Source organism: Brugia malayi (genome assembly GCF_000002995.4).
Source record: "Brugia malayi strain FR3 genome assembly, contig: Bm_v4_Chr3_scaffold_001, whole genome shotgun sequence".
In the NCBI taxonomy this organism is placed as follows: domain Eukaryota; kingdom Metazoa; phylum Nematoda; class Chromadorea; order Rhabditida; family Onchocercidae; genus Brugia; species Brugia malayi.
Window position 1 is genome coordinate 5,899,118 of NW_025062477.1, and position 14,454 is coordinate 5,913,571.

Here is a 14,454-nt window from a genome sequence, read left to right on the forward strand (position 1 = left end):
TTTACTTTTATAAATTTTAAGTAAAATTCGCATATTGAGTAAAATACAAATTTTAATTATGAATTTCAAAAATGATAGAAATCAAAGAATTTATAGAAAAGAAAAATAACCCGCAAAAGTCTTATAAAATTTGGTTCCTTAATAATAAGGAAAAAAGATGAAAAATGAGGTGCGAATAATTATGAATTTTAATAAAGTGAAATTTACTTATTTCTATTCTATCCTTTTTCCGTTCACATATGCTTTTCTTCCTGTTTCTTCCTATTTCCGTCTTTTCTTTTCTTTTTTTTTTTTTTTGCATTTCTTATTAACATATAAAAATGCATAACATAATTACAATATTATCACCAAATTCACACATCCGTAATTATTTCTGATACTTTAAAATATGTGTCATTTCGCATCAAGCAATTTCACCGATTCATTCAACCAATTCATAATTGCATTAATTGCAGCTAATATAGCAGGTGAACCGAATCCATGGGTAACCTGAAAATGATTTAAATTCTGATTTACATGTAATTAATATTACAAAAGAGAAAAATTTTTCATCATAAGAATGATACCGTAATGTGATCTGCGCGATATCACAAGATAATTTTATTAAATACGATCATTTATTACTATCATTATTACTATTATTATTGTTATTATTATTTATTGTTATTATTATTATAGCTATTATTATTATTGTTATCGTTATTTTATTATTATTATTATTATTATTATTATTACTATTATTATTACTATTATTATTGTTATTATTATTTATTGTTATTATTATAGCTATTATTATTATTGTTATCGCTATTATTATTATTATTATTACTATTATTATTATTATTATTATCGTTATTACTATTATTATTACTATTATTATTATCGTTATTATTATTATTATTATTGCTATTATTAACAATATAAATTATTATTATGTTGTTAATGTAGCAACAATTGTTATATTATTGCATTTAATAATAATGCAATAGTAATAAAAATTATTATTACTACTGCTATTTATTATCATCCATTAATATTAAATCATAAAAATACATAATGCTTCAATAAATTTTATTTATCCCAAGGAAAAGAAAGTAAAAGAGAACGAAACATATGATAGCAATATTAAGTTATTTGTAATTAGTAATATATAGCTGAAGCAAGTATAAAATAACTAGATTCCAATAAGCATTACAATTTCCAGTGAATTCAATTCAAATTTTTCTAAATCATTTTTAAATAAATGAAACGAATTACTTGAATAATAGAATGTTAAGTGAATTCAAAAAATTAATGAGTGAAATTAATTGTGATGCCAAAGAAAACCAAGAATTAAGACAATTTCTTTTTCTTTCAAATGTAATGAATCTGGGATTTAAAATTTGGATCAAAAGTAAGTTCAAATAATTTTCTGTCTTTATCAAATTAATAATATAAATTTAACGCTAAGCCATTTGCTATATTAAATTATAGCAATTATTAATTAAACAAGTGAAATTAATTATTGCAATTGTGAAATTCAAAGATAAAACATAATTTTTCTTCTTTTCCTTCCCCCTTTTCCTCTTCCTCTTCCTTCTCCTCCTCTTCATCCTCTTTAACTACTCACATTATAACTTAATTATATGCAACTTTCAACAAATGATTAAATGATAACATTATCACAAATGATAGAGTAATATTAAAAATAATAGAAGAAGAAGGAAACCACCAACATATTAATTAATTAGAAAAAGAAAAAAGAAACCATTGAGAAATGTGTTAGTCGACTTTGCACAATTGGTTCTAAAATTGGTTGTGGCCTTGAGGAACATATTGGACTTCGATCATTGCTTAATAATTCTTTCAATTCGGCTAATGTTGCTTTTGTTGCTAATAGCATATTCTTCCGTCGTTGCATATCTAATGACTCCATTGAACAATTTGCGCGTGTCAAATGTTCAGCAATCGCACGGGCGGGGAATTCATTCTCACAAACAGCGTTGAAATCTTTCGCCAAATGCATCGCTTCAACTGTCAATGAACAAATATTCATTTATTTGTTAACATTTCTTTTTTCACTCTATATATATATAAGCTAGTAATCATTTGGAAATAAAATTTACATAAAGAAAGCGATTAAAAATAATTATTCGTTATTCTTAAATATATTTAAAAAATATTTATTATTCTTAGACATATATTTATTAATTTTGGATATACTTAAATAAATATATAAAGTACTTTTAATAATAAACAGTAACATTAATCATTTTGAAACGTAAAGATGACAGTAGTTACAATAAAATCTCTAATTTGATTAGATATGATACGATAAATGAAACTGATAATTATTGATAAAATAATATTATATTTTTTATCCTTTTTTTTGTACTTATAACATATAGTCATATTTATGCAAAGTTACGTTTAGATAAGTCAACAAAAAAAAAAATTTTTTTTTTGTTTAATAAATAAAAAATAATTCCAAAACTATTCCCTAAAAATTAGATAAAATAACAATCAAATTTTTTTTTAAAATTTATAAAAAAAACAACTAACATTCAACAAGCGCTGTAAGTGAATTAACATTTGTCGCTTTCCGTCTTCCGGCTGGTAACTGTAAGCCAACACGTTTCAATTGATCACGTAAAGATTTACCACCATCTTTAGATTTGGCTCTGGAAAAAATGACATAGCCTAATTTTCCCCAATTATTCCAATTTTCAAATAAATTTTTTTTTTCAAATACAAATAGATTTTCAAAACTAGCATTACTAGAAGAAATATTTGAGAATTAAACTGATTGTTAAACGTAAATTAAATTAAAATTCAAATTAGAATTGGAATTTAGAGAAAGAGCAGAATATTATTGGTTTATTAAGCAATAATTATTAAAATATCATTGAATTCCATTCTAACAATTACTAATTTTAATTTCATATATTTAAAATTTGTAAAACTTTAAAAAAATGTTTAAAGTAACATGAAAAAAAGAAGGAGAGAGAGAGAGAGAAATGGAAAATGATGAGAGAAAAAAAGAGGGAGAGAAAGACAAAAAGACCAAATGAAAGAATAAAAAATGAATTTTAAAAGAATATTAATAATTCATGGTGAAAATATTAAATCCAAATCATTGTCAGTTCTTTCGATTTTTTTTTTGACTACCTGCGAAGAATTCCACCCAAAACTGATGCATTAAGACATTCCGGCGGTGAAAGTCGTCGATGAATTTCACCTACTGTCACTTTGTACTTCGCCGCACTGCTGAGCAAACTTAGCCGACCTTCAACATAATTAATTAATTTACTTATTTACTCATTTATCGTTCATAATTTCTTTTAATGATCATTAGCTGCAGATATTATTTGATTGAATTTTAGCAAAAAAAGAAAAATATGAATAATTAATATTATATTTCATATAAATAAATATTGCCTAATTAAGTGTTAATAGAAGTGATTAATTAATTTCCATCTTTGCTCTAATTGCTAAAAGAATGAATTTTTAAAATTATAAAAAGTACTTGATAATTTTTTACGTTTTTGTTTATCAAAAAGTTGAACAAACATTATGTTTTTATATTTACAAATTATATATATGAAAAAAAAAGAAAAAATTGTTAATGTGAAAGGTTTTAGCTTTATCACAAAATTTTTTTTTGTCAATAGATTCTATCACTGAAAAAATATACACGGGATATTTATCATAAATTAACCTTTAGCTAACTTATTCTAATTTTTGAAACCTACCGTTTCATTTTTATCATTTTCTATTTAATTATCAACATTAAAGATTATATTATAATATTTTAAGGAGGTTTATTAAGTATTTTAGTGCTATTATTAGATTAAATAATGAATGATACATTAAATCAAAAATTTATTATCATTTGTTCATATATCATCAATTACACTTAGTTTTGCTGATATTTTCATATCTAATCACTGCTACTATTTTCACATTTTAATTATTGCTAGTATACGTTAATCATTGTTACTAGCTTTAAAATTTCTCGAAATCTTTGAAAAAAAAAAAGAAAATTCCTCAAATTTTACAAAATCTAAACAATTTACCGTTTAGTCAATAAGTTTGGATGAAATTAAAATTGTCATTAAAACAAATAAATTTTCAAATAAAAATAAACCTGGCACAGAACAGAAGACATCAAGATAATTAACAGTATGAGAAGTTTGATTACTGCTGTGGATCAATTGTCCATTCATTGGACATGTCGTTATCATTGGTTTAGGTCTTGAACATGCTGCTTAAAAGTAGAAAAAGTAATAAATTAAAGTAACAATAGAAGAAAGAGAAAGGAATTTGTAAATAACACGAATGTATGTTATCATTTTTTTTTCTAAAGTAGAAATCAACAAATATTTGATTATTTTTCATTCGTTCATTTCTTTTTTTTTTTTCATCGCCAAAAATAATTAGAACAAGTGATTTTAGATATTGATTAAAAGCATGTATATTAATTAAAATTAAGTAAATATTGTATTACATTTACCTTTACGAATAACACCACGTTGCTCAGTTATATTTGCTGGTGCTCTTGGTGGTGATGTACCCATTTCCTGGAAATAAAAAAAAAAAGGAAAAAAGTTGGTAAATGGAAATAAATAATTTTAGCACCTTTTGAAGCATAATATTGCATTTTTTTGAGCTGAATTTCTTTCTTTTCAGTCAAAATTTGTGTTAAAAATTAATAGCAAAAGGTGAAAATTTTTAACATGCTATTTTTTTTATGTTTAAAATTTTAATATCAGAGATAATTTGTTTTATCGCATATTTAAAAAAAAAAAATCAAAGATTTACAGTATCAACATTTCCAGTATCTGTAACCATGTTATGATGCTGTTGTTGCTGCTGTTGTTGTTGTTGTTGTTGTCGCTGTTGTTGCTGTTGTTGTTGTTGTTGTTGTTGTTGTCGTTGTTGTTGCTGTTGTTGTTGCTGTTGTTGTTGTTGTTGCTGATGTTGTTGCTGATGTTGTTGATGTTGCAAGGAAGCAGTAGAAGGAATATGCTGTTGAGATAGATGTTGCATAAAAACCGGTTGTGGTCGACCGGTAACCATCAGGTATTCTCGTCCATTTGGTACGTGAACCTAAAAATTAAAAACATTTACTGTTTATTTCTACAATATCAAAAATATAATTAACTGAAAAATATTTATTCCTATTTTTCACACAAAATTTTCTAACGAATAAAGTTATTTTTTTTTATGATTGCTAATTACACTTATATATGCTAAAATATTATAAATATCAATTATAAATACTAATTATATAATTCATTTTTTTAATATTAAAAAAATTGTTAAATTTTCTAAATTACTTCCTAAATCTAAATTCGAAACTAAATTACTCAAAAAGAATGAGAAAAAAAATGACGCTGTAATGGACATTAGCTTGCTGTTGATAACAGGTAACACGCGTAAGTTCATTAGTTTGTTCACGGAATTGTTCCGATGTAGCACTCGCAATACTATACGGTTGTAACTGAAAACAAAAATATTTAAAAAAATTTTTCGCAAGAAATTAACAATTTTTTTCTTTACACTTAGAAAATAAAAGTAAAACAAAAGATATCATTAAAATAAATTTACAGAAGTTTTATTTAGAAAATATAAAAGTTTAATTAATTCAATTACAGGTGATAAATAATTCCGAAACACCATTACTGAAATGTTATTGATATTTCAACAGGAATATTTTCAAATTTTCATATGTTTTATTTTAATAAATCTGAAAAAATTTAACAAAGTGTAATGTTTATAAGATTAATTAAATTACTTGATTAAATTACCTGTTCAGCTTGTGCATAAGGACCTGGATTATAAGCAAAAGCGTAAGCTGGAGATGGAAATCCGATATGTTGTTGCTCTAATAATGATTGTTGTTGTTCGTTGGAGATAGGTTGGGCTCCGATACCTTCAAGTTGAAGGCTCTAAAAAAAGACAGAGGGAGAGAGAGAGAGAGAGAAAGAAAGAAAGAAAAAAAGAAAGAAGGAAATAGTGGGAAAAAGTAATTCGTTGTTTTTTTTAACAATTTTAATTTGTTCAAATATTATTTAAAAAATAACATTTATTAGCATAGCAATATTTCAAATTGCTATATTTTTTGTTGCAATTATATTTAACAATTCTTTTTAACACTATTACTTATTTTAATTGCATAAAAATAATAGTCGATAATATATTCAAAATTATAAATTCTAAAACTTAATTCACAATTTCGTTTCTTCTTTAAAACAAAAATTTTGTTTTAAATAAATAAAATTTTTTTTTTAAAAAAATTTTCGTTATCTTTAAATAAAAGATAACAAAAAAAAAATGAAAATTTTGTAAAATTTTGTTGAATCATTTTTTTCGGCAAAATGAAAAGAAAAAAATTGATCAATAAATTTAAATGAATTCAATGCTGATATGATCACAATGAAAAAAAAGAAACTATGATAATAGTGATAATTAATGATAAGGACTTTGTCTATTCTTTCTCTTCATTTATTTATTCTTTTTTCTTCTTTTCTCTTCCTCTTTCTCTCTCTTTCTCCCTTTCATTTATTTCATTATTCACTTCTCTATTACTGTCTCATATTTTTATCTCATTTTCTTTTTTTTTTTTTTTTCTTTTTAAAAAGCTAAGGAAAGTTAAAAATTTTTTCATTTTCATAAAATTGATAATTGATTATTGCTAACTGATCGCATATAATACTTTTACATAAGAAAAGATTTCCGTTCGTCGTTCCTTTCAATAAATTGGATTAGACAAGAAAGAAAATGATAGTTGAAAAGAATGAAAAATGGAGAAGAGGTCAAGAAAAAAAAAGGTCACCTTCAATAACTATTTAAATACCAATTGTTATTATCCAATTTTCTTCTATTTTCTCTCTTTCTTTCTCTCTCTCTCTCTCACACTCACACTTTCTTTCTCCTTTCCTCCATTTTTTTCTTTTTCTCCTTCCTTTTATGATTTATTTTCCTTTTTTTTGATCTTTTTTTTATTTTTTTCTTTCTTTCCTACTTTTCAATCAAAAAGATTTAATTTACTATCAAATTAACTGAATAAAAAAGAAAAAATTTTGAAAAAATCGTTAAAAAGTTGTAAAATTTGATGACAGTAAAAGGAATTCATCTTCTCATACATTTTTATTGCGAGAGGTGATGAAAAATCCTTTTAAGGATTACTTTGCCAGTTGAATTTTCAGAGAAAACAGGAATTTTGATCAACAAATTAAATAGGGGCAAATTTTCAAGCTTCCATGAAAACAATTATCGTAGAAGTCTTCTATCTTCGTTCACAAATTAATTAATTAATCATTTTATAAGATTGAATTTATGCCATTAACAATTATTGTGAATACAATGAAGAATTCCTTTTAGTTTACCTAAAATGATAACATATTGAATTTATGAAATTCAATAAAAGAACTGCTTATAATTTTAATTAATTGCTTCGTATGATTGTCATTATCTAATTATTTTACTCTGAAAGCAATCATTTCAATACCCTTTCTTTTTTTTCAAGGTTGACTTTTTTATTTGTAATTTTAATTTAAATTACATTTCTTCTCTAACCAATAAAAATATATTTAACAGATTGAAGTTAGTAAATATTCAAAATTAATATTTCATCATTTGCTATTTCTATCATTTTTCATTTGGCTCAATATTACTAACATAAATTTCGATTTTGATTTTAATTATGCTTTCAGCTTATTATTTTATCATCTAAAATGTATTATAATAATTATTTCGAATATTTACTTCCATTATTACAAACATTTATATATTGCAATTAAAAGAAGAAAAATCAATGAGTTAAGAGAAATAAAATATAGCATAAACTTCTATTCAATTAATCTTAAATAACGATGCATTAGCACTGCTTGTTATCACTATTTACCACTGTGTTATTATTTATTATTTGCATACTCACTTATTTATCATTATTGCTTAATATTTGTTTACTTATTGTTATTTATTATTGTTATTGTCGTTTAATATATGTTATCTATTATTGTTATTATTATTATTGTCACTATTATTACTAAATAACAACTATTATTATTATATAATATATTCTATATATCTTTAATTGATTTGAGATATATGGTACATTTTTCTAAACGAAGGCTACAGATTTTTTAATTAGCGTTGGTTAATACAAGAAATGAAAATTTAAAACAAATTTTAACAAAATTTGGAAAATTTCAATTGAAACATTTCGATTAAAAAGCAAGGTACTTATTAGTACATACATTTTAAAATCAGAATTTTATATTTTAAATTATCGAAATCATAACTCATTTATTAAACAAAATTTTTTTCCCATAAAAGCTTATTGAAAATCCTAGAAAAAAAATAAAAGTAACGGTCAGTAAATTCCAGTCAATTTTTGATATCTAAAATGCTACAGAATGCTACAATTTATAATTGGTATAATTGTTTTTTAATTAATTTAATAATAGCTAAAATCTAAACCGATACTGTTGATCTTGAAATTCTTCCAACAAATATGATTTATGCAATAGCTAATTATAATATTATTTCATAATATTATTAATACTGTAAAAAAGTAAGTGCAAAAAAACTAAAAAGGAGAGAGAGAGAGAGAGAGAGGTGAACAAGAGAGAGTTTGAAACTGCATTAGTTTTAATATGACTCACTTGCATTACGTTTCTTCGACGTTCACAGCTAATACCAGTAATTTGTTGCCTCAGGCCACAATCGTCCAAATACTCTCAGATAACTTGCTTTCCCTCAGGTATAACTTTCGGTGATAAAAACGAGCACAAATTGCAACAGTGATAACCTTTAAGGTGACCGGTATATTCCTTGGAAAAATTGTTGATAACGTTTGTAGCATCGGTTGATTAGTAATAGTGATAGTAACACTGGGTTATGGAGCAAAAAAAAAGGAAGAAACAAGAAAAAGAGATGAAATGATAAATTATAAAATTGAAGAGAAAATTAAAAATGTGAAAGAAAAAGAGAAGAAGATGGCTATAAATAAGATCAAAAAAGTATCTTATTACTTCTAAATTAATGCAATACGAAAATGCAAGAAAGAAAAAAAGGAAAAAATTCAATTCTTTTTTTTGTTAAAAAAAAAGTTTTCTTTTCCTTTTTTTTGGTGTCGAAAAATAATTGCAAATTAATTACAAAATTTATATTCTTTTACTTAAATGAGAAAAAAGAGATAATTTTGACCTTTTCAACTCGTTGCCTTTTTTTTCTTTTCCTTTTCGCTTTTTTTTTCTTTTGCTTAAGGATTAATATTCAAATTGTTTTCGTTTTATTTTCGAAGTTATGTCAATTTTGTCTCATCTTTTCTCTTCATTTCACCTCTTTCACTCTTTTATTCATCTTTAGACTCTTATAAGTTTTACCTCATAATTATGCCTTAAAGATTTCTGTCATATTTCCAATGCTGTTGCCATATCATTTAAAAGAAAAAAACTATATCAAAAATTATTTGTCACGACCAAATGTCACATTTTTCCTTGTTCCCACTGACACCTTCGTTAACTTGTGACCCAGGGCAAACTAGCCTGAGGATATATATACAAATATATAGATGTCTGTGTGTGTTCTGTACCAAACGAGGTACACCACCTACTAGATCTATTTCCTAAAGAAAAATGATTCTGTTAACCTTTATTCCCAATTCTAAGAAAAAGAAGAAAAATATGCCGTTGGCGCTTTCACGACAAAATATCCCGAAAGCGTTTCGCTTCATCCACATACCTACCCGTCGGTCACATCCATAAATCGGAAAATGATGTAAATAAAGAAACCCCCGGGGAATGGGTGGGACAATAGTGATACCGGTCGAACATTAAATTTTTACATTTCAGATATACTAAACCCAAATACAACCCATATTTACTAACTACTACAAAACCACTCATTTGGTATATGATTATCAATTGAATTCATTGAACCATCTTCATATAAAAGAGGGTTACAAAAGTGATTGAAAAAGGAAGAAGGGTTATGGTAGGGTGGAGAGGAAAGGTGGATGAAAATGGGTAAAGGTGAAAGGGTAAAGGGAAAAATGAAGGAATAGGAAGAGAGGTAGAAAAGGGAGTATATAGGAAGAGGAATAGCGGGATAGAACTGGGGATAAAAACGGAAAATGTGAACAAGGAAGAAGGAGGAAAGATAAGAGGAAAGTTGAAATTTGAAAGAATTTCAAACTAGTAGTAGGACTGCAAAATTGACGATCAAAAAAGGAGTCCACCTCCGCTCATTCTTTTCCCCTATCTGTGCCTTTTTGTGAAAAATTAAAACCGTTTACCTAATATCACCATCATTCTAGTTTCTGCCATTTGTTGAGTTTTATGAAATGAATGCAAGAAGAGGTGGAATTCAAAAGGCGGGGAAAGGGTACGGATAGTGGACCACGGGAGATGAATATATATATATATACACATATATATAAATAGATGTATGTGTGTATGTGTATGCATGTGTCTGTACTTGTATGTGTATGCATGTGTACATGTAAATGTGTATTGTATTTTTGGTATTTATGTTTTCTGGTATTGTTGGATTGATGAAAAATATTTCAGATTTTGGATAATAAAAGTTAATAAGAAAAAGCATTTTTATCTAATATAAAATAATTCAAAATTAAAAAAAAACACATTTATAAAAAAAAGTAAATTTTTTTTTTTATAACTAATTGCTAAATTTTTAGTGAAAATATATAAAATAATAATTGAACCATTTTTCTTTTCCTTTTTTTTTCTTTTCATTTCCTTTTCTAATTACGAGTAATATATTTATCGGATCATTAACGATGTTATCCGGTTAAGAAATTCGTGTTGTCATTTTCCATACCACCAGAAGAAAAGAAAGAAGAAAATTACAGATAGATACAGATACGTAGACATACACGCACGTATATACGTACACAGAGCATGCATATACGTGTACAAATATTAAATTGATCCATATTTCCGCTATCGATTGATTAATTCCATCATCTAATTAACATAATTAATAGTGACAAATTTTTAAATAGAGGAGTAAAAATTTTCCCAATTTTCACTCATTCATTTTATTCATTCATTCATTCATTCATTCATTCATTCATTCATTCATTCATTCATTCATTCATTCATTCATTCCATTCATTCATTCACTCATTCCATTCATTCATTCATTCATTCCATTCATTCATTCATTCATTCCATTCATTCATTCATTCATTCCATTCATTCATTCATTCATTCCATTCATTCATTCATTCATTCCATTCATTCATTCATTCATTCCATTCATTCATTCATTCATTCCATTCATTCATTCATTCATTCCATTCATTCATTCATTCATTCATTCATTCATTCATTCCATTCATTCATTCACTCATTCCATTCATTCATTCATTCATTCATTCATTCATTCATTCCATTCATTCATTCATTCATTCATTCCATTCATTCATTCATTCATTCCATTCATTCATTCATTCATTCCATTCATTCATTCCATTCATTCATTCATTCATTCATTCCATTCATTCATTCATTCATTCCATTCATTCATTCATTCATTCCATTCATTCATTCATTCATTCCATTCATTCATTCATTCATTCATTCATTCATTCATTCCATTCATTCATTCATTCATTCATTCATTCATTCATTCATTCATTCCATTCATTCATTCATTCATTCCATTCATTCATTCATTCATTCATTCATTCCATTCATTCATTCATTCATTCCATTCATTCATTCATTCATTCCATTCATTCATTCATTCATTCATTCCATTCATTCATTCATTCATTCATTCATTCATTCCATTCATTCATTCATTCATTCCATTCATTCATTCATTCATTCATTCATTCATTCCATTCATTCATTCATTCATTCCATTCATTCATTCATTCATTCATTCCATTCATTCATTCATTCCATTCATTCATTCATTCATTCCATTCATTCATTCATTCATTCCATTCATTCATTCATTCATTCATTCCATTCATTCATTCATTCATTCATTTCATTCATTCATTCCATTCATTCATTCCATTCATTCATTCATTCATTCCATTCATTCATTCATTCATTCCATTCATTCATTCATTCATTCCATTCATTCATTCATTCATTCATTCCATTCATTCCATTCATTCATTCATTCATTCCATTCATTCATTCATTCATTCATTCATTCCATTCATTCATTCATTCATTCCATTCATTCATTCATTCATTCATTCATTCATTCATTCATTCATTCATTCATTCATTCATTCATTCATTCCATTCATTCATTCATTCATTCATTCATTCATTCATTCATTCATTCATTCATTCATTCATTCATTCATTCATTCATTCATTCATTCCATTCATTCATTCATTCATTCATTTCCGATGTTAATTTTCTTGTCAGTGTCAATATACGTAGAACATTTTGTCACCCATTTATTTCATTTGATCAAGATCAAATATTGTTGATAACAAGGATATAAAATTGAGATAATGAATTAGAAGGAATTATTATTTATTATTATTTACTATTATTATTATTGTTACTATTGTTTCCCTCAAAACTTGTTTTTAGAAATAGTTACTGCATTAGAAGTAACAATTCTTGCTGATCAATCTAATAGCTCTTTCATTTGTGATATTACATTACTGGACAATGATTTTCATCATTATCGATGCCAATGTTAACGTTGACGCCATTGTTGTTTGCTAAATTGTCATTATGATCGTTATTGTCATTGTTATCGCCGATATCTTCATCTTTACCATCTATTAATTCATCTTTTTTCTATGAAAAGATTCATAAAATTCTTTGAATAAAAATTAATTAAAAGATTTATATTAATTTATAAACTTTTAATTTTCAGAAATTGTGAAAATTTGGAAAAAACAAACAAACAAATAGCAAATTAAATGAAATATCATCAATAAAATAACAATTGCCATTGTTGAATTTAAAAAAATTGGAGTAATTTATTAATACAAATTGTAATAAAGTAATATTTACTATTTTAGCTAATTAATATTTCGAGACTTTATAGAATAAACAAGTATTAATAACGTTAAGTTCATTAAAAATGGATGAAATTTATGTAAATTAAAAAGTATGAAAAAGTATTAAATAACATTAAAAAGAAAGATATGATTTGAATATCATTCCAATTATTATTTGTACATGTAAACTTCGTGTAGGTGTCGTTTTAACCAAATTTCATTAAACAGTAGTTTCGATAAACAACCACCTGATAGAAACTAAATTGTCTTATTGGTAAACATATGATATTGTCATTTTATCATCTTTCTTGAAAATTTCAAAATTTAACATTTGATGAATTGATCAGATCAATGACGTAATGAAATATAAACGAAAGAAGTATATAAAACTATGAAATCAAAAAATAATTAAAATAATAATTTAACTAAATGACTTCTTATCACTGATAAAAAAACATCAAAATTCTTATGATAATAGACATCCTTAAGCATTATTTTAAGCAATTAATCAGTTGACACGTACATTAATTTTAAATTATATTTATAAAGAGGGACATTTTTCAATCTTTCTCTACTTTTGAAAATTTTAACTTTTCAAAATTTTTTTGATTTCAAAAAATTCTAATTACCGCTAAATTACCACTGAAAAATGCTGCATTCTCAAATATTAAATATCAATTACTCACTTGTTTCAATATTGAATTTTTTTTATTTACATAACTTTTTTTTTTAATATTTTAATTTGCATAAGATTGTGATTTCTAGTATGAATATCCTAAAAATGAACCAATAATTAAAAATGAACCAATAATAATTATAATCAATAATTTCGGCTTTAATTAAATTTCTAATAAGAAATATAACACTACGAGTCAAATATGTAATATTATTTAAAAAAGAAGGTGAAAATGATAAGTATAAACTTCGGATTTCACCCCATACCTTTTGAAGCTATTTTAAAAAAAGAAATATATTTGCGAATTTTTTCTTTCTCTTACCTTTTTACGAGGTATCATTTTAAATCGTCGAAAGTCCGGTTTTAATCAAAAAAAAAAAAAAAAAAAATGAAAACGATGAAAATCCATTTCATTCATTTTGAAAGATACTAATAATTTGTTTATGTTACTTCCTGTTTTCTCTATTTTATTTTAGAAAAAAATAACTTTTTTACTACAATATTATGAATAATTCCTCGTTATATTCTTTTCTTTTATATTCGATTTTATTTATATTTTACAAAAATAATCTAAACCCTGTAAAACAATTCATAATTAAATCTAATCACATTAATTAATTTTTTAAGAATTTAAATAGTTTTTAAGTGAATAATTTCATTTGAACAACTTTTTATCACTGATGAATAGCACAAAAAAGCAATCATTTGATTTTCATATCATTTAAGTTAACAATTATTGAGTATACCTTACCTCCATTTCATTCAATCAAATCCATAACT

The 14,454-nt window shown here is 24.9% G+C and overlaps 1 protein-coding gene across 2 annotated transcripts; it reads right to left on the reverse strand.

Moving 5' to 3' along the window:
• Positions 1 to 393: 393 nt before the first annotated feature.
• On the reverse strand, positions 394 to 8,657 carry Bm4832 (Transcription factor AP-2 family protein; the record flags this gene model as incomplete). 2 transcript variants are annotated; one of them, XM_043080112.1, is made up of 10 exons in its annotated part: positions 394 to 489; positions 1,748 to 2,013; positions 2,542 to 2,660; positions 3,148 to 3,265; positions 4,127 to 4,246; positions 4,493 to 4,559; positions 4,801 to 5,088; positions 5,387 to 5,482; positions 5,790 to 5,930; positions 8,652 to 8,657. In XM_043080112.1, 10 exons carry the CDS (start codon positions 8,655 to 8,657, stop codon positions 394 to 396), a joined length of 1,317 nt encoding a protein of 438 aa, XP_042936046.1. The 2 variants fall into 2 exon arrangements, with proteins under 2 accessions (XP_042936046.1, XP_042936045.1); XM_043080111.1 differs by having other exon boundaries at positions 5,375 to 5,482.
• Positions 8,658 to 14,454: the final 5,797 nt, after the last annotated feature.